Below are 23254 nucleotides of genomic sequence, written 5' to 3'. Positions count from 1 at the left end.
AGGAAAAGATGGAAGAGCCATAAAAACTGCACACCCATTCGGGATGAGCATCCTCCGTATCAAACAAAGAGCATTACTCCGCAGACGAGAGATACGAGACCTTCAACTGCAGCGTGCAATTACGGCGGCGCGGTCCAGAATGCCGAAACAGCAAGTGATCATACCAGGGAGCCACGTAATGCAAAAAGATGGATGAAAACATACCTGTCTCTCCCCACAGAGTGTCGTGGCTATCAATTTGCACAGCGTGTTCATTATTCAACGCCAGCAAGCCCCTCACAACCTGCCAAAAAAAGAAACTTAGATTAATGGCATACTGTTCCAGCATAACATATCAAAGAAACCTTCAAGAGGTGTAAAACATGCTAATTGAGTAGCAGAATCACAGCAGACTGGAGAACCACCGGCGTGAGGCTACGTGAGACGAGTCCGATCTGATTAATACCTAGACTTTAACAGGGTGTCCTTCTACATGTGGGCTGACAGCTTAGCTTGGCCCAGTTCTGTTATTCTAAGCCAGGCCTCGGGATCCTGTTCCAACTAATGAGGAAGCCAAAATAAACCTTGAGCCTGAACCGCACCTGGGCAGCTGAAGGCGCAGCACTGTGATCGATCCCTGAATCCTGCTTTCAGACACACAAGGCCGAAAAACACTTCCAACTTGAAGTCATCATCACTGAGAAGGCAGTGTGCTGAAATTTTAACTATTGCTTCCCTCTGTTCTCTGAAACTCTTTGTGGAAGGTGCTGTGCTGCTGCACATTTTTGCAATATGCTTTGAAGCAAGCCTGTTTTTTTTTTTCCTTTCATTTCTTTTTGTAGTGAGATGCGGCTTCAAAAAGAGAGCATAAAAACCTCACATGAGCTTCTTTATCATATCCTCAGGTTTGTACATTGTTTTTACATGTGAGGGTTGCTTGTGCGGAAAGTAAAATAGGTGCATGTGTGTCGGTCGGACCTGTGTGTGTCCCATGCTGGAGGCTGCTATCAAAGCCTGCTGCAGCGCTTTGTTCTTCAGAGCGCAGTCCTGCTGCTGCCCCTCAGCACTCCATTCTAGCTCCAACAGGTACTGGATAATCTCTGGGTGTCCTCGGAGAGCGGCATGGACCAGCGCACACTGGCCACTCTTATCGACGTGATCAACCTGGAGGAGATTCAACGTGCTTAGTTATATTGTGCCAAAGCACCGGAAGCAGACACCTGGGTTAAATGAACTGTCTGATTAATTAGCTTTGAGTTATGTGCTGCATCGATGCAGCTGAGCCAGGTTTGTGCTGACAGACGTGGCTTTAGCCAAGAGACTATTTGTGTGATCAAACGTTTGCTATTTCTAACTCTGGAGGGTTAAAAATGTCAGCTCCTCACCTTGGCACCTCGCTTGCAGAGCAGCATGACAAGCCCCAAGTGTCCTGCTGCGGCTGAGAAGCAGAGCGGGTTCATGCCATTTTCAGACACAACGTCTACGCTGGCGCCGAACTCGAGCAGCAGGGAGGCAATTTCCTGGTGGCCAAGGTGACACTGGACACAAAGCACCGGCGCGTTGTTCAGGACTTCTGTGCGGTAATTCACGTTGGCCCCACCCAGCATCAGCAGACGGCTCACCTGATTGTACAGAACGCAAACACGGACAGCTGGGTTGGAACAATGCTATCAACGTGTCACCATCTGTGCACTTGTATTACCTGCAAACAATTCCATTTTATTGCATTCATAAGCCCTCTTATGTAAAAAAAACAAACAAATGTGTCTTTTAATGTTTCCTTTCAACTGAATTAAAGATTAATGGGATTGCCAAAATGTGGAAATGAGGAAGCAAATGACAACAGCATGCTGCCATGCTGTCATTCCAGGGTGAAAAATATGGCTGTAACCATGACATGCCAAGTTCATCTTATTTATATAGCCCAGTATCACAAATTTGCATCAGGGGGCTTTACAATCTTGACAACCTACAACACCCCCCTCTGTCCTTAGGCCCTCGATTCAAGAACACCCCAAAACACCCCTTTAAAAGGAAAAAACCTCAGCAAGAGCAACAGAGGAGGGCTCCCTCCTCCATGATGAACAGATACGCAACAGCTGTCGCGTGTACGGAAGAGACCAAAATAGCACAACTACAATACGAACGCTTGGGATGACAACATAATAGGTTGCGAACATGTATGAAGAATATTATCCAGATGAATCATGGGAGTTCTTACGCGCTTCTTATTCCCCTTAAACCTTCAAAGGTGGATAAAACATTTATTTCACACTATTTCACAACATTACACAAGAGCACTGCAGATATCTTTAGAAGAAATGGGATCATGACTAGAATCTAAAATCAAGTCGGTCAATACATGGGTTTGTAATAATGGAGGCGCAAGATTAAACAACTCGCTCTGTCCTTAAAATTCATGACTTTGAAGGATTTGTAAACACCGTGTTCAATGACTAATTTAAACAGCGGCAGAGTGTAGATCTGAGAACCACGGATTCATCTGGTTTCCCCCTGCAGCTCACATTGCTTCAGCCTTCTCTTGAGAGTTTTCTCCAAGCAAAGGTCAGGCGCCAAATGAAGTGGTCACATTCTACTGAATGCAATTATTAAGTGTGTTATTCTCTTCCGCGATGAGGAAATCAATAACAAATGCTTAGTCAAACAGAACCACGGAGCCAAATGAGTATCCGACAACAGGAAATGAAATTGTGTGTTATTTGTTGGATCCACTGTGGAGTAAATTAACGGCGGTTCTCTGTTTTCCCAGAGGACAGAGCAAGGTCATCCTCCAAACGTCTCTGTGAGTGATGTTGCACTTAGACGCAATAACTCGTAAATGGACAATGAAGATGACAACGAGTGATGGAAAAACCACTAAAACGCTAAGAAAATCAAAAGGATAATTTAGCTTGAAGCAGAATACATTATTACAGCAAAACAAGACCGGAAGCTACACAGACAGTCCTCTCCATAATAAACAGCCTTCATGTTAGAGGTTTATCCTCATATGACTTTTTGCTCATTCCTCTTGTGTTGGCCCTTCAACTCCTCACGTTTCAGGTTTTCTTCATCCCATCCAGTTTTCATTTTTCATGCTGCTTATGTGAGAATAAGAAAACCTGCACATCATCTGATACATAAATGGCCAATCACTGTGTGAAATAACCAACTGACTATTTTAATCTGGAAATATTATTCAGCTGCAAGAAATGGTTTTAAAATTGGCCAAAAGATGCAAACTGAATGTATCTGTCCTTTTGAACATCTGCCGTTTTCTTTATGTCTTGTGTTTAATTAACTAACGTGCAGTCAGGTAGACCCTCTTTCATCAGGGACACTCTTTTCATTTGCTCTCGACAGACCCACCATAGATCTACCATTGTCCTGAACACACTGAGACATGTTTTTATCACTGAAAAAAATGAATGAAATGGGAAAAAAAATGAAATGGAAAATTTGCAATATGAACAACAAGGAAAATTGGACATATTGCAAGAAATGTCAAAAAAGGGTAATGTGATAAAAATGGGAATTACTGTGAAATGCTTTGAGAAAATGTGAGGAAAATAGCGAATACTTTGTGGGCTTAATTGAAAAAAGGGAATAAAAGCTGGTGAAAGGGGAAAGTTTTTAAAGCTTTTAATCTATTTAAGTTATGGAACTTACTCTGACTTTATTTGTGTATTCACTTACACCACACCTGCCTGTTCATGGCATTTGCGGCCACGGATCGAGCTCATGACAACAAACGAGGCGCACCGGTCTAAGATTCCAGAACGATGTCTTCATACTGCGTATTTTGCCTCACCACCAATCAAAAAGAACCAGCGAATGTTTGCTATTTCAAACTTAGCATCAATTCATTTCCATTTTCATCATGTAAATGGGTCCAACTGACACACCGGAGCTGGAGAACATCTTTACCTTGACGTTGGGTGTGTAGAGGTTCCTCAGGGAGGCCAAGGCTGCAGAGAGGCCGTCGGCGCTGCAGCTGATCCACAAAGCCTGCAGCACACTGGATGACACACCTGTTTTCTTACTCAGGCCCTGCAAACACACACACACACACACCAACGCATTTATATGACTGCACAAATCCGCACACATAAAGTCAGACTGTCAGTGTTTTCTCTTCACATCTCTTGGCTTCTCCTCAGGTGAACTATACTCACAGATAAACATGGAGTGAACACCATGAAATTCCTAGAAGTGACGGATTTCAACCAAAGATGAATGTAGGGAGCATGCATAGGTCCCATAGGTGTACCTTGAAGATGTGTGCTTTGAGGATGTGATGTCCCAGTTCCATGGTCTGCTGACGATTCAGTTTCCCCTCTTGGCGAGAGAGCATGAAAGCCATAAGAGCATGGCCGGTCCTGGGTGAGGAAACAGAGGGGATACTCAGCTGTGAAGCACAACAGGCAACAAGCAGAATGACAACACAAGACCTTCCCCTTTGAAATGTGTTCAGAATCTCATCTGGTCTTCTGCTGTGGGATAAATTTTGGACAGTAGCTTGTTGCCATATGTAAATCCTGGTGATGAAGAGCACATTGGCATCGTCATGGAGCACCAATTTGTTGGGTGCTTTTGTAAATAAATGCTGAGTAATGACCCACTGAAGGATGAGGGGGAGGGTAAAACCCGTGGGTTCTCCTTCCCTCCTTCACCCAGGCACTCTGGCGTTAATTAATGCAGAACTTCATTAAAAGGACATGCATGACTGCAGATCACTTTGATCTGGTTAAAATTCTCTCTATTGGTGCCCGGGCACAAACAGAGAGGCAGTGCAGCGAGCTTTTGTCTGCATGTGCATTCCCTGTGCCAGACTGTGAGCCTTTGTTTTTTTAATGACGCAGTTGGAAGGCTGCGATTGACCAGAATGTGAAGCTCGGCTCTGGTCCATGTGGAGACGCCACTGTGTGAGCAGAGGTGATACTGGCGAGCAACAGGGAGGGAGAGAGGCAAGCCAAAGTGACATCATCCAATTTATTAAGTGAGAATGACAGAAGTCTCTAATGTGGGTGAGGGGGCTCCAGAATTACAATTAGGCAGCGCCACTAAAGCTGATAAGCCTGTCCAATCGGGCAAGACGGCCACGGCAGGAAACAATGATAATTTTCTGCAAATTGAAGCCTCTTCTGTAAATTTCACACAGCCTATTCCCCAAGGATCCAAAACATTTCCTTCCATTTCTAATATATGTTTTCAGCGAACAGGGAGACGTTGGTCAGAATACACACTAACAACATGGCTTTTACAAAATTTATCCAATATATTTTTGACATCCGCTATTTCGGATGGCACCCACTGTACTGGCACCAACAGGTAGAGCTGAAAATCAAGTGCTGCTAGCTTTTGTTTCTCAATAGTAATTCAGCTGTTCTGCCTGCAGCAGAGCTGTGTGTATGTGAGTAGTGTCCTTGCAAATTGTTGATTGCTAGTAACAAAACAGCAAGTTGAAATACAGTCCATTAGCACCTGCATTGTAAATCTGGGTTTCTATGATTATAATAAATACCTGGGACATCTCAAACTCAATTTTCTCCCTGACTCAGAAGTGAGTCATGCTGCACTTATTGATTCGAACGTTCTACTTACTCTCTGCAGACAGTCCTTCATGTCACTTTTCTTTTCATGTGGTGGCTTTGGTTCACATGCTATTAATAACAAATTCAGAAGCACACTGAGAAGTAAAAAGTTCATGAGTGCTGTCTGCTGTGCATTGTTTGTCCTCAAAGGGCTGAATTTCAAGCAGTGCTCTAAGCCACAGTCAAAATCTCTGAAAGGACATTTTGATTAAAAGCCGCCTGCTTTTTTAAAATTAATTTGGCTACTGCTATATAATTATAATCATGACTTCATTTATGCTTCCCTACACATTGTCTGATTTTGATGCAGTGCAAGAGTATTTTCTAGATGCTCTACGAGCTTGTCCTGCCTGAAATAGTAGCCCACATTCCTAAAGCGAGAGCTGCTGAGTGACTGCATTTGCTTACAGAGCAGCGGACTGACCTGGGGTCACAGAGGAAGTCTGTACTCTCTCCATCAGCTCTCCACACCAGCCACTCTCTAAAGGAGGGGTGGCAAAACATGCGTGTCTTGTCCCGCCGTTTGATGAGGAAGCATGAGAGCAACTCCATGCGTTGTTGGAAGTCCTCCCATTGCAGCTCCCCTTCAATGAAGCCGGCGTTGATGGCCTGGAACAGCTGCTCGTCAGTCATGGGGTGCAGTGAGGCAAGCGCCACGTTGAGGATGGGCAGTGAGCGCTCAAAGGCTGAATTGGTCATGAACTTCATGTTGCACTGCAACTGGTAGAGCTCCGCCAGCGAGACCGGCACCACTTTGTAGCTGGCACTCTTGATCACCAGGTGGCCTCTCTCAAACAGATCCAGAGTGAGTTTGAGATACAGGTAGGAGCCCTGGCTGCGTGAGATCAGGTGGCTACTGAGTTTGCCAACTGTGATGGGGTCGGCCTTTCCGTTCAGGCTAATATTGTTCATAATATCCTTGCTGCCATTGATACGGTACTGGATATACGCATTGAGGTCGTTGCTTATCTCTTTGTTGTCGGTGAAATCATCCAGGGAGATCTTGGAGAACGGCAGAAGGCTGGTAATCTCCTATTGAAGAGACAAGGAGAGACAGAAGAAGTTATATTTGCGGAGCCATGTTGCTTAATTTCCTTCTCATTGCAAATTCGCCGATGAGAAAATGCCCCAATCAAATCTCAATACTTGAATAGTTTGTCTCTGCACTATAAACGGTTTAAATTCTATTCCTTATTACAACAGACAAATAGAAGAAATGTGGCTAAAATCATAAAGGGATGTGAACCATTTGAAAAAATGCTCCTTGTGTGCATTTACTGTCACAGGACTTTCTTTGAGCAGCACGGGAGCAAACATGCTGAGCTATCAGACATGAGCCGACACTTGTTACTGTAGGAAATGTGGTTATGAGAAAAAACAGGACTGGGAAGTGAGTACTCAGACAGGGGGATGGATGGGATTGTGGGGAGGGGGGATGGGGGGGCAGAAACACATCTAGCAGAGGTCTGAGCCAGAGCTCACATTTCAATCCATGTCCTGGGGGTTGGAGAAATCAATGCACCTTAATCCTGCAATCCTCAGCCTGTCTGAGGCTGGAGAAACATTGCCTCACTGAGATAAGACTTCTCTCTTCCTCATCATGACAAGGTACAGCAAACAGATACACAAACACATGTATACGCACATGCACCGAGTCCCTGAAACGCACTGATCATAATCCTCGAGGCAGGTGAAGTGTTAGCAACACCTCCCGAACAGGCCAGATATTAGTCAAGGAAGAAAAGGCTGACATCCTGAGCCCTTCCTCCTCGCTGAAATCCTATTTGTTTGTTCAAAAACAATACTGTGACAGTTTTCACGATGCTTTTTTTTTTTGCACAAATGTGATGCTGTGTTTGCAAACTCAGTGGTGTTTTTTCATGGTTTCCACTGAAGGAAGAGTATTAACATGACATTTCCAACGCGTTATCAGTGATTTATCCTTTTTATTTCCTACTCACTCAGACACTGTGACAAGTGAGACTGACCATTAAGTTCAGAGGTTTTGACATAAATTCCCTCCAATGAAAAACTGCTTCATGTCTCCATCACAGCCCTCCTCAAGTCAGTTTCACAGAAATGTTTTACGCAAACCACATTGTGTGCAGTAAACTGGGTTATCTGAAAAAAAATATATATATATATATTCACACCATAAACTAATGAATTAATAAAGGTGAATACTTAAGGGCTGCATGTGAAATGTTGGCATTACAATATATTGATTTAGCACATCCAGTGAACCTCGACCAAATATTACTTCTGGCTCACAGTTGGCAGTGTGTTGCATACTGATGGACGCTGCCTCGGCTTGGCTTCTGCCTGAGCATTAATAACTTGAGTTCTGGATGTCAGTCAGTCAGCTATCACATTATTATACCAGGATCAGAGCTTCACCCTAGCCTAGAGAATGAGCCGTCGAGTGTCAAAGCCGCAGCGATCACCAGTGTGAGTTCAGCTCAGGCCCGGCACATCTCTGTAACTGGCTGACCTAGTGTCACTTTCCCTCCAAGCTAGTCAGCTCAAAGTGACTGACTGTTCCTTCCCTGCGATGCAGCCTTGATTCCGGGTCACTGAGACTTCAACTCCCTCTCGAACGGTCCGGGACATGCTTGACAAAAATGACTCTGTAGAGAGTCGACTAGGACAAGGAAAAGCAGCTCAGGGAAATTTTTCAACTCTCGGACTCATCAGAATCTGCAGGATTTGATGGCAACCAGTGAGAGTAGTGTAATGATTTGCTAACTGACTGCAATAAGCTGATTATAAGTGATCCTTAACACCAGCAGGTTAATCTGAAATGTTTAATGAGTCTGAATGATGACTGATGGCATATTCCAAAGACTTATAAGCTATATGAGACAAGCTCGACACAGTGTTTGTTATTTATGTGCTCGTCTTTACCAGTAAATTGACCCGGACAGTGACCACCAGTTTCAGCCAGGGGGGGAACTTGGCAATGATCTTAGTGATGAAGGAGGCAATGGTGTCTCCGTAGTCGGGCTTATGGAACTCGGCTTCGTTCAGCCCGTCTATCAGGATGATGTGGTCCTCTTCTGGAATCTTCCGCTCTGGAAACATACACACAATAACCAGGAAAGATAAAACAACCTGCAGAGATGTACAGCTCAGAACAGCATTAGCCTGCATGTGGTGACTGTGCAGAGGTGCTTTGTTTCAATGCAGTAACTAAAGCCTCTCTCACTGGTGCAGTGAGAGTGAGCATGAAGCGCCTTTACTTAGATTCATCCACTACGCAGCCACTGCTCCCACTTCACTTCCTAAGGAAATGCCAAGTTACATTTACCCTTGAAACAAAACAGTTACTACTTTCAGTGGCGGCTGGTTGAGTTACTCTTTCTTTCCGTGCTTCATATCACATGCGTGTATGCCTTATTTAACATCCCTACAATGTTTGCAAGCTTACAGTAAGTGTCATGTTTTACCTTTACGAAGGTTGGCTAGTGGCTCAAGGACCCCCCTCCGGAAAGCAGCCATGGGGTCTTGGACACAGGAGCGCAGACTGAGCATGCTCTGGAGGTGGGGCTCTTTCAGCAACAGCTCTCTGTATGCACTGAGCTGGTGTGCTCTGCACAGCAGGGCAGCGATACTATGTACAAACTCTGGTACCAGGCAAGTGTACGTGTTATCCGCCTGGCAGTAGTGATAAGCCACCACCTGGAACACAAAGGGAAGGGATAAAAAACGATCAAGGCTGGGTTGTTTCAGACTCAAAAAGAATTGAAAACACATTAGAGTGATAGATTAAGAGTGTAAATTAATTTTGGTGTTTTAGCAATGACAAATATGCAAAGCTGGGAACATTCAATAACCTCTAATTTGCAAAAGCCAGCAGCCGTGTTGACTAAGAGCAAATTCTTCTCATATTCACAACCTTATACCTATAAAGCCACATTTTATCTCTTCAGCCAAGTTGAGAACGTGACCTCAACCACCCCAGTCAACACATAAAGGACAATGAAGGAGCTGGGCAATGGCTGACCACCTCAGATAAACTCTACTATAAAAAGCAGCCAGAGGATCCCGGGTGGAGTTCTAAAAGAAGGATCTTCTGTGTCTGAACAGGTTGCTGCAGTGTTCAAAGGAGGTCTGATTCAGAAGGAAAAAGGAGGGACAGGGATGGGAAAGAAGGAGAGAAAGTTGCCCTGGGGATGTATGACTCTGTTCTAATTACAGTCCAACCTGGAGGAGCTGACACACTTCCAGCGGCAGCAGGAGGAGGAGGAGCAGGTGACCTGTTCCTCCTCCTGCTGACTATTGCTCCATGAACAATGAAGACCAGTTTATGGAACGGACTAAAGCCTACTCTCTTCTGAGATGGCGCAGAAGGCTTAGTCCAAAATGGGCTGTTAGGGGAGGGAACAGAGACAAACACTCACTCATAAACCAACTGCATGTGATGTGTGACTCCTTCCTCTTGAATCATGGCAGTCATCTGGTTGTGCACATCACTGCAGGAACACATTCTAGCCTGGCACCTTTTCTTATGGGCCAAATCTTAGCCTCGGCTATATGGTATATCAGATTAGATTAGATTCAACTATACTGTCATCGTCATGAGGTATAAAGAGTATGAGGTAGGTGCAGATTTATATACTGTAAATCTGGAAACTACAATGATGGGTTTTTGCTGAAATGTTGGTGGAAACTAGCCTCACAATTAGACTGAATTGCCAATTCACTGTAATGTCAAAGTCGGTGACAGTGATTTAGAGGTCTGAAACAAGGAATAATGAAACGGTAACCTTTCAGCTCCAATCCAAGGCCTCATGATGGTGATGCTCAAAGAGGGGACTGTGATTCAGACAAGTAAGTGGAACAAAAGGAACGTTGTCTAGGACACATTTCAGCCCCATCTGTCACCATAATATCAACTAGTTGTCTCGAGATGTACATTCTTTCCAAAAGTGACGACATGAGGCAGCAGGGAGCAAAGCAGGGAACTCAGTGAGTATTTAGCGAACTCTAAATGCATCATAAAAAAAAGATAAAAATGAGAGAACAGGAACTAAATTAAAGTAACTAATTGCTAAATTTAAAAAAAGATGATCAAATATTATACTAAACCGGGGGATTCGGCACAGTGAAATATGCACTTCTCCCTCTGTCATTATGGCTCCTGTGTCGCCTGTGATTAGTTACACACAAGGGTTTGGGCTGCGATGTGGCAGCTCACCTCAGGAACACTTTCCTCTTGGGGCATTTTACATGTCACACAAATTGAGTGCTTTGTTAGAAAGATGCAACAACAAAGCGACAGATGGAAGCTGTGAAATTACGTTAAAGCAACCTGTTGTTTGTGTAAATACAATGGCTTTAGATGGATGCCTGACAAAGAGGCTGCAGTCATAGTTAACGTACACCAAATGTAAACGACTGCTTCATCAATGAACAATAAGAATCTCAACAAATGATGATGCAACGCTCTGCAGTGCACCTGCACTTCTTCATCTACTCACACAACAATGAATTCACTGTTGAGAAACAATGCTGAAAAATGTGTCACAGGAGTAAGACATAAAACTTGCTATAAACCATAAAACGTAATGGCCTCAGCGCCCCTGTTATGAGACCACTTTTGAATCAATGATTAAAAAGAACTGACAGAATTTGACAGAAGCTGTTCAGTGTTGCATCAGTATTCACACATCACAGGAACAGAGCCCCTCTGAGAGTGCCTGCTGAAAACACTTTGCACAATAATTGGCTTGAGGGATATTGCTTGGGTTTCATAGACATTTAGATGAGCCTCACAGGCATAAAGTCAGCTTTCTGGTGCATGAACTTCAGCGTCCCCAGTAGCAGAAGCAAACTGCACAGTAGTTGTCTCATGCTTCATTTCTCTAAGGAGGTATCCATGACAGAACCAGAGTGTTAAGGCCTGGAGGTGTTGCAAGGACACCAGGATGTAATCAGTAACATTGTAAAACTGAGGACAAAGCAGGATCAATGGCAGAGTCCAGTGAAAGAGTCCCATTAGAACGGCATGCCAGGCTTCAAAAAAGCTCACAAAACGCCATGACAAAGTTATTCAACTTCAGTGAATGCCACCGTGAATCAAAAATATTATCTGAGGTACAATGGTCTCCCGTCCTCCTAGTTAAAACTCTCCGCAGGTAAGAAATGCCAAAGTTATTAAATTCCTCGGAGAGTTTCAGTCATCTCAGTATTTCCAAAATCTAGTGAACATGCAGGTATGGCATGGTAAACAGCCCATCAACGCTGCGCGCTCAGGCGTGCTGTTCTATAAACAACACGTGCAGTCAGTCGTCACTAAAGCTGCAGGAGGGAAGATCAGATGAGAAATTTCTGAAATAAATTACCACTGAAAATATTTCATGATGTCGAAAAGAGAAAATGTAAGTCTGATGATTAGACATAGATTAACAAAAGCACGCCACCATGACAGCATCCCCAGGACGTGGAGCTAATAATTATAAAAGCAAAAGGCAGCTGTGCATAAAGCAGAGAACAGACAGGTCGATGCTGACTCGTCTGCCCACTGAACAATTTTGATCATAATTGGAGAAATCACTGCAGAAATATGCTCCAACTCCTGTTGGTGTCTTCGCTGCCAACACTGTTACAGACAAGTGGTCTACAATAATGATGACGGTGCTGCTTACGACTGATGACGACAACTGTTCACCAGCAAACAAAGCGAAACGCATGTTTTATATTGAAAGGTTCCCCATTTGCATATTTTACCTGCTAGTGAAACTAAAACTTTGAGTGACTTTATCTAACTCAGGTCAGCTTTAGAAAATTCATCCAATTAGTTAAAAGTATGTAACGGTTCTCAGATAGCTGAAGAAATCCAAAACATGCAGGCTTTCACATAGAGTGCAAAGTGGGGACTAATAATTAGTAGATGTCAATTTGTTGCTTGGCCCTTTACTAACTCTTTACTAATGAACCGTTGTAGATTTCATTGAAATGAATTGGATGTGGGCTGCATTGGTGGCCTAAGTAACAACAGTACTCACAGTGATTCAGCTTTGCATCCTATAACAATGTGGGACTCATGATGGAGGTTTAAAAGCACACATTCCTCTCCGTCATCCAAACCTGGTGCCTATATTACCCACAATGCAACTCAATCACAGCCCGAGATTTGGGTGTATTATGGTAGTGGTGGCTAATGTAGCCACTAGCCTCAAGCATAGATGAGGAGTGGGCTTAAAAACTCACTTGTTTCTAACCCCACCCTCGCAGACTTTTTTTTCATTTTCAACCTTACGGTCTTCAGCACTAGCCGATAAATTGGGTGAATGTCACTTGAGGCAGCTCCCTCTGGAGCCACAAAGGGCTTTATACAGCTTCTTTCCCATATACCCCAGTACTGGCAAACACCTGTAAACACGCTTTGATGTAGAAAATCAGTGCACCACGGACCAAAACACTGCTGGTTTCGCTGCGGCTGATTTCATTTTCTTTCTTCTTTGATGTCATTACCAATCTCTCTCCTCTCATGTCCTGACATCTCTCTACTGTTGGGCTTAAAATGTCCTCCAAAAATTCAAAAAAAAAAACCAGTCTTCCTTGCACAGAAAATAACAAAAAGACCGTAGGCCTTCGGTACCATTTTTCATTTCTATCTAATGTGTTGCAACTTGTCTGTTTAATGAAAGACAGTGAAAGATGCAGCAGCTCAAATGTAACGTCTGAAGGACGTGAAAAAGACGCGGATGAGTTTTATTTCAAAACAGCTGATCTGAAGTAAATGTCAGACTGCATTATAAGAATAAATGTGCTATTTAGGACAAAAGTTCTGATTATACTGTTGGTGTGTTCCCATGACAGAGCAGAGAAAGACCCTGTTTTCACTCTACACAATGCAAATGCCTTCCATCTGTGAGCTAAAAGGGCATGCCAAAGACCTGAGCACGTCTTCTATCTGCCCACTTCCTCACAGTCACACTGCAGTACTGAGATGCTGCGGACATCAATATTGCTTTTCATGGCCGAGTCTTTAACTAAGCTCACTGCTTCTCAAATCAAACAAGCCAGTGATATTAAATGTCTCTGAAAGACCAATGGTGGCACAGTCTTTCATAATGTCGGCAGATTGCTGAAGACCATCCATATTTCATTGGATGAATATCAAACAAATGAACATAAACAACCATAAATCATATACAAACACATATAAGCATAAATCAACTGAGCTGAGCTAGTATCAGGCTTCTGCAGTGCATCTCATACATACTAAAAGCAACTCTGTGCACCAGGAACATAATGTAATAAGGCAGAGTATCACTGCAAGAACACACAGGGAGAACTGCAAGAACACACAAATTGTCCAAAAAAGGCATTTTTATGAAACGGACAGAGTAGTTTAGGGTTTTTTTTTAGGAAGGATCATCATCTTTAATAATAAGAGACTATCTTTTCCTCCCCTTTCAGGCTTCTTGGACTCTGTGATTTCTCTTGAATGCTGAGGGACAGTATTGGCTGAAGTTGTACCTTTGCAGCCAGCCGTTTGACAGCCTCCTCCCTGCGTCGCTGCATGTCGGGGGTCCCCGGGCAGCTGTTGGTTCTCAGCGTGTTGGCAGCACTGGAAGGTGGAGTGGGCTGCGGTGGTTGGCTAAGAGGAAGTTCAGCGCTTGTTCCCCCGCCACCTGCAAGACACAGATACACACATTTCCTAAATGTAGACCGATGTGTACATACAGAGTCATACACAGATGTCATTTAACCTTTTTCCAGTAGTAGAAAAATTGTTTTTATGATGTGAAGGCTGGTTTTTGTGAATTCACTTCAGGAGTAGTTGAGCAGATGAGTTTCTACTGACAGCGGATACATCCTGACTTCACCTCCACACTTTGCCAGCTAATATTAAAATATGATAACATTAACTAAAACCTCCTGAAGGCAAATACAAAAAAATGATTACTTTTAGGGGAGGCACTGGGACTGTTGGAGGCGATCTGACGCATGCGGCCTCCGTGGCAGCTCAGCGCCACTAGCCGGGAGATAATGGCCGTCTTCCCATAACCCACACTGCCCACCACTACAGCGCCGTGGTTCTCCGCAGACTCGCCGGCCTTCAGGACATCTTCCAGCTCCTGAAAGAGCCAATCTCGGCCCACGAACACGGAGTCTGTGGTGATGCTGGGCACCTCAAACAGTAAGGGCTTGAGCATGATGTCCACAGGTTTGTATGCAGCGAAACGAGCTGAGCAAAAGGGAAAGAAAGAAAGAAATTATAAGCGTGTCATTATCTATCTCACAAAAATGTGCAGTGTCAGAGATACTCCTTCTTAGATAAAGGCATGATTTTGGAATTAATCACACTTTCTGTCAACAATGCTGCAATGTTTTCTGTTGAAGCATCGATCACTTAACTGGAAGCTCTTCTGCAGCCTCTGAATAATGTGCCAATAACACAAGCATGCAGAGACAAGACTGGACCTCTAGTTAAGCCTGAATTTATCCCAGAATAAACTCATCTATCATCCCTGACAGACAAACCAGCAAATAAAGCCTTATATCTGAAAACCAAACTGTTTTTAAGGAACGTTTTAAGATCAAAACCCTGAACATTGCAGCTTTAATGCTGCATCTTTTTTTTAATTGTCTGCTTTAGCTTGGGCAAATGTTCACTTAAGCGTAATCACAATGTAAGAGGGCTTGAAAGAGGACTCTCTATCTGGTCCACTTCAACACTAATTAGATCTCAGAACACTTTTTAAAGCTCTGATCCTCTCTGCTCATACAGTATTACTGCAACTACCAATATTACTGCTGACACTGCTGATTTTTACAACTATGACTCATATTGGTCTTTTGAAAAGAGCCATACCTTTGTTCTGAGCGTTTTTCTCATCTCAACAACGGCTTACTGTTTTTACAATTAACTTTTGGTTTTGCAGCCTTTCACAAAAAAATGTATGAAAAAAATACTTCAAAATATCTTGTAATGGCTGCTTGTATAGGAAACCTTTGATAATTCTACTTTGGACAGATGGTTGGCTTGACAGGACTCATAAGTGTACACAATTTTAATAGATGGGACAAAGAATGTAAGAATTATTGTTCTTCAATGAAATGATTTGACATATACAGTAACAGTACAGAAACATTTCCATAACTCCGTCAGATCTACAGATACATGAGAGGAGTAATGCAGTTTTTTTTATAGAATGTTCTGTTTTGTAACTCCTGCAGACTTCTGACCTGACCTGTTGGTTATGATGGCGTCTCTTGCCCACTAACTCCCACCTCTGCTCTGACAAAGCAAACTTCATCTCATTTCGAGACTGTACCATTCAGTGTTATACAACTATCTTGCAGTCCTTTGCAAATAACTAAACTGAACACATCCATATATGCAGTGTAGGACAAAACCAGTCTGAACGGACATGGACTGCTCCTCGGTTTCCTCTGCACTGATGTAAAACTTAATCCACTGACATGATGTTTCCGTATCAACTTTAAAGAGGTGTGGAAAAGGAAGAGGACATTTTCAAAAGAGGGTTAAATAGTTTGAGTATCTAATGATGTCATATTAAATTATTCATGTTCTCATCAAATATTGACGCTGTGGGAATTTTTCTCACCGAGGTTTCAAAACATATAACCGAGATACAGGCTGGTGAGCCAAGCAAGCCATACATGATTTTATCTATAGAGCTACATGTGTGCAGGAAACATGCTTTTTGATACAGTACTGCATTAATATTCTTCAGTGCACTCGTGCATACTGTAGGTATCTGGACAGTTTTGTGCACTTACAGCATGTACAGTAAATTAAACAATGACTATGAGGGTTAAGTGCTGACTTTTAGCTGTTATTTGAAGGTACTCGCGTCCACCTCAGATGAATCATGCATGAATTTTAGCACATTCTACACATACATCGGAATAATATAAAGAGCTACAATTCATATAGTCATCTTAACATGGATGTGACAACACAAAACAGCATTAAAGCTGAAACACAGCACTTCATCCTCACAGCAACGGTCACCATTTCATTTGAAATCTCGTGTACTTGAGTCAAAACAATGAAAAACGTATCACTACCCACATACTTACAGACTAAATACATAAATTGTCACATTCTCAAAATGAGTCAGTTGCCTCTAAAATGTATCAGCTGCTGTGTTTTTCCATGTTTCACCAGCTGCCTCATATGTATCCACATCAATAACCCATAGCTCAGTCACCTTTAGAGTCCTGAGGTGGCCTTCCTCCTGTATTGTGCCAGGGTAGGCGAATGGATGTCCGCAGAGGGGTGTTGCGCTGTTCATCAAGAAAGCTCAGGTCTTCCAGCTTTGTCGAACTGGTTGCTGCAGACAGAGAAACAGAAATAAATAGAAAGTGAAGCAGACACTAAGTAAGACAGAAACACACACGAGTGAAATTTTGTGGCACATTTGGCATCTCTGAGAGAAGATGAGTGAGGAAGAGGCAAGCCGGTGTGCTCTGACATTTGCAGTTTGCTCCAGGCATTGTGTGCAGGTAGCAGTATACTGTAGGAGAAAGAAAAACAGTATCCCTAAGTCAAGACAGAAATGCTCCTTTTTTCTTTGATTTGAGCTGACAGCTACACACAATATAGCGGTGAGAGGTCTGTCCCCACATACACCCCCGCTGGGGCGCAGAGAAGGCAGGTTACCTTTACCTTATACAAAAACACAGAGGGAATTGACAATTAGAGGGAGCTATAGAAATGTTCTACTTCACAAGTTCACTTCTACATTGCTTGGAAATTATTCATCACTCTCTACTTCTCTGCTTGTAATTACAGAACATTTCCCTTCACTTCATTTTCTGCAGCATAATGCAGAAAAGACTTGATGCACAATCATGCGAGAACAGGGACAAACAGTGTGATACATTAGAGAGCACTATCCAAATTAGTTGATGAGGTAACACATTAAATGTATTGTTTCTGCACTGTTTTTAATTGAGAATATGTCAGAAAAAGCCAATCAGGGCTGTAGGCTGATCTTTGAACATCTTCAAACGTAATGGACCCAGACAGAGAAGTCTAAAAACAGGAGAGCAACTAGAAGATCTCTCCTTCTTGAATTAAACTCTGCAGATGAATTACTTGACAAGCCAGTGAACTTTCTGTTTGAACAACAGCACATGGCCTGTAAATATAATAAAGATGTGCATTAGTGGAACAAGGTCTCTCATCCAATTGCTGTTCACTGTTCAACAATGTTATCACCATGGTGATCCATGCTCTCTCGGCCCTGATGAGGAGCAGAATCAAAGCCTCGGCTTTCTACATGTCCAGCCTCAGCTGGGAGACGCTGTCACAAACACTCAACTCCTCTCTTCACTCCCTCTCTCCCATCCCTTGGTCGCTAACTTACTCTCTGGAATGTCCCACTAATTAAAACCCTTCTGCTGACAGCAGAGTAACTGAGGAAGCTGCCGTCAACACAGCCCTCACGGTTCCTTTTACTGCAGTGGACGGTGCTTTCAATTAACTATAAAGGACACGGTCAAACCCATAACCAACAAAGTAAAGAAACAAAGATAACATAATCTGGAGTGAGTGTGCACAGAGCAATAAGTGAGCAAAACTTAATAATAATAAACCAAGCAGCTACTTACATCCAACAGCAGAGCCTGAAATGACAGTGGGAATCCACAAAGCCCCCCCTTGCCCCCAGCATGGAATATATTTGGGCATGCATACAGGCAAGTAGGCAGGGTGCCGACCCTCAGCTAAATCTCTCGAGAGTGCTCCCAATGGATGAGCTCACCGAGGGCACAAAAGCGATTCCTCTGCCCCACTGCTCCCATGCAGACACACTGACAGCATTCAGCTGCTGAGCAGAGGGCTTGGCTGCCCCCTCTCAAGTGCTCAGCCAGTCACAGCATCCCCAACATTAGGCACTTGCTAAATGAATGCCACCCTCCCTGCACTCCATACACAAATGCATACACCTGTGTCCATCTGCTGCACGCACAAATTTTGGTAAGCAAGCAGGAGAGGGCGAAAAGGGAGGGAGTGGATTGGAGGGAATATAAATGGAAAACCAAGACATTTAGTCTCCAGTGGCTGATTACAGTTTGTAATGGGCAGCTACTGTAGCATTAATCAATGATCCTGGCTGCAGTGGGTTGAGGGATAAGAGAGAGGCATGCGGAAAAGTCGGAAAAGCTGTAGAGTTATAAATAAGCACATGAAAGAATATGACACGAATACTGTAGGGAGACGGAGGTGGGGGCAAGGGAGCTGTGTGAACAGAAAAAGGACAGAAAATCAACCCCATGCAGCAAATCGCCACTAAAGCCACATGTAACAGGTCTTGGTCTTTTTCCTCTCCTGGGATTTCTATAAGATTTCTGAGGCGGACGACGCAAAAGCCAAACGAAACCTCATCCTACACCAGGCACTTCTTTTTGCCCCTGAGTCCAATAAGCGAGGACTGAAGGAAATGCTCAGTTTGACTTGCTTAAGTAGTTTAAATGCACACCCTCCTTCATTCCTGTCTGCGATAATGCATCCTGCACCATAACCATTTCTCCTTTTTGTTAAGACATATCTCTTGTTATCCACAATTCTTTCAAGGCGAAGAATTCCCACGGGAAGCCTTCACATCCCTCCAACCCCCTCCTCAGTTCAGTGTCTGCCCTGCGTCTCCAGATTCCTTCCTCTTCTTGCACATCTCTACTCATTGATAAAACGTACACAAGATACCTTGAAGTCTGTGCTTGCAGTGGCTTTGACACATTTGTGCAGCTTTAAACTGTGTTCTGATGAAAATGGGGATCTTCTTTCCCCAGGCAGGTCTGCCCTTTGAAACCTTCAGTTCTGTGTTTCCCATGACAGAACAGAGAGGAGGGATGAGCTCCTCTGCTACAACCCCTGCCCCGCTTATCTCCCTCACTTGGCTCTCCTCTGCACCAATAGATACAATCACTTCTCCCATCAACTTGCCCACTGTCTTGCCTTTTTCAAGTTGAAGGAGTTCATTGTAACCATTGTGTGACACTATGAGTAAGAAAGATTTCGAGTCAGGCTGGAAGCTAATTTTCTCTAAAATGCTAGGCTTAATAGTCAGTTGCTATGACACAGATCGGGGTCTGATTACTATGATAATAAATAAAGGGACAAATTATTACTGTGATTATCATTGTAATTATAATATTTACTTAAGGATTCAGAAATTGGCAGAAATGACAACTATGAACCTGGAAATCTTGATTTAAGAAATTTGCTGTAATAACATGATACAGACACTTTAATCATCACCCATCCATGCCTACTGGTGTTGACAGTGTTTCATTTCATGCACACTGTCAGTGCCAACCTCACTGGACTTTGTCAGGGAATCGATCAATATGTAAAAGAATTCTAATGCTGGAGAATAATGATTTGTTTTGGAGTTCATCAAATTGGATTTGATTGTGAAACACTGTTTCCCCACTGCATCGTGTAGAGGAGACTTTCTTTCTTGCCTTGATGGAGAGATGGTCCCTCAGCGTTGGCCTTAAACAACCTGTAATTAACCGACCAACACGGCATGATGCAAGTATGATTGGTCCTATTACAGTTCCAAAGAAATTTGGTGAGTGTGAAAACAACGGTCTACAGCCATGTTAGCAGCTCTGTGAGGCTGTTCTTAGGAACACTGGTGCTTTAAACCAGATGCTGACATGCTAACGTTTAGCAGGTGGAATGTTTACCGAGCACACCATCTCAGCTTAGATTAGCATGCTAACATTTGATAATCATTGCGAACAACAGAGCACAGCTGAAGCAATACGAATGTAATTAGTTTTGCAAGTATTTGGTCATAAACTAAACTGAAAATTACACCACAGTTATTGCAATTCATCTCACATGTCATCAATGTCTGTGCAAACATTCATGGCACTCCATCCAGTCGTTGTTGAGATATTCAAGTGTGGACCAAAGTGGACTGACTGACTGACTGACTGACTGGTATCACCATCCCAAGAGTCAGCCGGCTAGTGTGGCTCAAAAGCATATACTTATGAAATACCTCTAGTCCCCACTATACGTACGCACAACTTGAAGCACAAGCCAAGACATTCCTCAGCACAAACCCTCTGTGCCAAGAGCTCCAGCGAGGAGGAAAAGAAACCTTGGATTAAGATGCGTGTGCCATCATTACAGCTGTGTAGTTCCTTGACAGCTATTACATAACGCGAAATAGCGGGGTGCAGTCAATCAAACTGGGCCAGATGGCTCTTCAGTGGCACAGAGTAGTTAGCTAACACACTGTCCCTTTGAAACTGGGCATTTGGCAAGTTCTGATCTGTCAATGGAGTGCCACTGAGCAGAATTTTAAAATGGCTCTTCAAAACTCAAGCAGATTGATCCCTCCAACGGTCTGTGTTTTGCTCCTGCTGTGACGGAGAGGCACTGACAATTCTCTGATAAAGGACGTTTTAAAATGTGACCCTTTCAAAGAGCTGGAGGATATCGACGAGATATCTGTTCATTTTGCTTTCTTTTCAATCTGTAACTAAACAGATCAATGTTCACGTAAAGTCAGAGACAGAGGAGAATTTTATAGCTACCTGAAGACATCACAAAGCATCGACAAAAAAGACAAAAATGACTGCAGACAATGTCGTCTCAAACACCGGAGAGACATGAGCATAGAGCTGATCAGATAAAGCAGTTACATCATGCCTTCCTCTTTCAGTACTACAGAGAGACTACAGCATATCAAATTTAAAAAGCTCCTCTTCAAGCTGCAGGACTGCAGCAGTTTGAGAGACATGATTTTTCAATTTGAGGAAATTACAGTGTGACCTTTGCAAACATCACTGAGTAACAGATTGTGTTCACATGCACCAGGTGGAGATGACCTCAGTCATTCTAATAACACACAGCTGTACAAACCTTACCTTGTCACTGTTCTGGTTTCATAGAGGAACAACAGATCCTGGAAGTAAGTAGTCCTTAGACTTAGGTCAAGACGAGCCTAAAGAAGGATCTTGGATCCATTACCATCGGTGAAGTTTTCCCAGAAGAAGAGGATTTTGGAGTAGAAACAACCATCCAGTATTTTGCTGCACCTCAACATCGCTCAGACCACAAAGCTCTGCTGAATAGCAAAACACCACAGATGCACTGTAGTACCATTCCTGAGCCACAGTGACCCTAACTCAATCTCCCTGTCTGAGCAAAGCGACCACAAGCAGCTCAAGCTAAGATTTCAAAACCATGGAATTCCAGTGGCCAGAGCTAACATGGCCCTTTGACTCTGTAAGCCTTTACAAAAAGCTTAACGCGAATAACTCCAAATCGAATTCTTATTACCTGAATTCTTATTGACTAAGTGTAATGAAGACAGAAGAAAGGATGCTTACATGAAGTTTTACAAAGCTCACTGTGTTTTTTGGACGCATGAACATTCATGGGTTCTGCAAAATCCAACATTTGTCAGTGTGGACAAAAGGTTAGTGATGATAATGTGTTGTCCTTCTAGCTGCTGCTCAGACTGAAATATGAGGTCAACACCGTCCACGGCAGCATCATTAAACACATTTAAATCATCTCCCACACAATTTTAACATCATTTCCAACAATACATGTGGGAGATATATTTTTCATCTAAAAAGATATGCAGTAATTACCTCAGTTTAATCATTAACTGGCAACACTGTTTCAGGGAAACAGTCTTAAGACATGAGTGGCAGTGAGTGCAATTTAGCAAACAATTTAATAATATAATCAGGCAAAAAAAGAAAAAAAAAAAACAAAAAACTTTTACTCTGTTCTCATTTACAGTTATTTTGCTGTAAATCACCTCATCTGACCTGCATTACTGCACATTTATTTGATGACTCTACAATCTGTTCATTGACCTGAACTGCAAAGAAATAACAATGATGCTCGAATCAGATATTAATTAATGAGATACTGTGAATTGAAGTGAATCACTTTGAAGACAGCCATTTATATCGCAAGCAAAAAATGTCATTTGCTGGTTGAGAGGGATGCTTTTGATGTTTGGCAGAGGACAGCATTATGAAGGGTGGTGCGAGGACAACAGATTTTTTCCCATACATGTTCCCTGAAAACACAAAGCCCAGGACATATTAAATCCATTTCTTGGGCTTTCTCAAGTAAGACTCCCACACAGCCCTTACATGTGGTCAGCTGTGACCTTTAAAACAGGCTGTATTTTGATAGTAAATGGATGATAAATGTCTGTGGTGCCTTTTGGGGTTGCTTATACGACAACTTTTTACTGCTGCCTTACAAGACGTGTCAGAAAATATTTTCTGTGAAGAATGATGGCCAAGATAAGTCCTTCGAGACAGACGACTAATGATGCAATTACAAACCGCTCCTGAAGAGGCGTCTGAATTCAGCTCGGTTGGGGGTGACAGGTGGTGCAAGCCAACATTTGTGCAACTTGCCACAGCACATGCAGACTCCACACGGTGCTGCTTGAGTTCCCACAGCAGCCCAGGCACAAGCTAGCCACAGCGTGAGTGTGTGTGTTCACCAAGGCAGTGCAATATGCAGACATTCCTTCTAAATACAGAGCTAAGGTACTAGAGGCCCAGCTATACACCAGTTGATTGGCAAGAGACAGATGGACAAAATCCACTTTGCCTCCAAGAAAATTTGTACTTTGTGCTGCAACTCTCAGCGACTTCATGCATTTCTCTTAATGGTCTGTTGTAGTTGCCTCAATATTCCT

The 23254-nt window shown here is 43.1% G+C and overlaps 1 protein-coding gene across 2 annotated transcripts in view; it reads right to left on the bottom strand.

Annotated features, from left to right (window-relative positions):
• The window catches only part of tanc1b (tetratricopeptide repeat, ankyrin repeat and coiled-coil containing 1b), a 97452-nt gene that overhangs the window by 11349 nt on the left and 62849 nt on the right, over nucleotides 1–23254 (bottom strand). For both annotated transcript variants that reach the window (XM_076746773.1, XM_076746774.1), the window contains 11 exons: nucleotides 16766–16888; nucleotides 14491–14772; nucleotides 14061–14215; nucleotides 9020–9251; nucleotides 8478–8644; nucleotides 5998–6605; nucleotides 4250–4358; nucleotides 3907–4029; nucleotides 1365–1601; nucleotides 958–1143; nucleotides 205–283 (listed from right to left, as the gene is read on the bottom strand). In XM_076746773.1, the coding sequence (XP_076602888.1) occupies nucleotides 205–283; nucleotides 958–1143; nucleotides 1365–1601; nucleotides 3907–4029; nucleotides 4250–4358; nucleotides 5998–6605; nucleotides 8478–8644; nucleotides 9020–9251; nucleotides 14061–14215; nucleotides 14491–14772; nucleotides 16766–16888 (2301 nt within the window). The remainder of the gene's footprint in view (nucleotides 1–204; nucleotides 284–957; nucleotides 1144–1364; nucleotides 1602–3906; nucleotides 4030–4249; nucleotides 4359–5997; nucleotides 6606–8477; nucleotides 8645–9019; nucleotides 9252–14060; nucleotides 14216–14490; nucleotides 14773–16765; nucleotides 16889–23254) is intronic.

The sequence above is a fragment of the Chaetodon auriga genome, chromosome 13 (assembly GCF_051107435.1).
Source record: "Chaetodon auriga isolate fChaAug3 chromosome 13, fChaAug3.hap1, whole genome shotgun sequence".
NCBI lineage: Eukaryota > Metazoa > Chordata > Actinopteri > Chaetodontiformes > Chaetodontidae > Chaetodon > Chaetodon auriga.
Note: the sequence above shows the minus strand (reverse complement) of the source record. Positions and strands in the feature narration are given on the sequence as shown.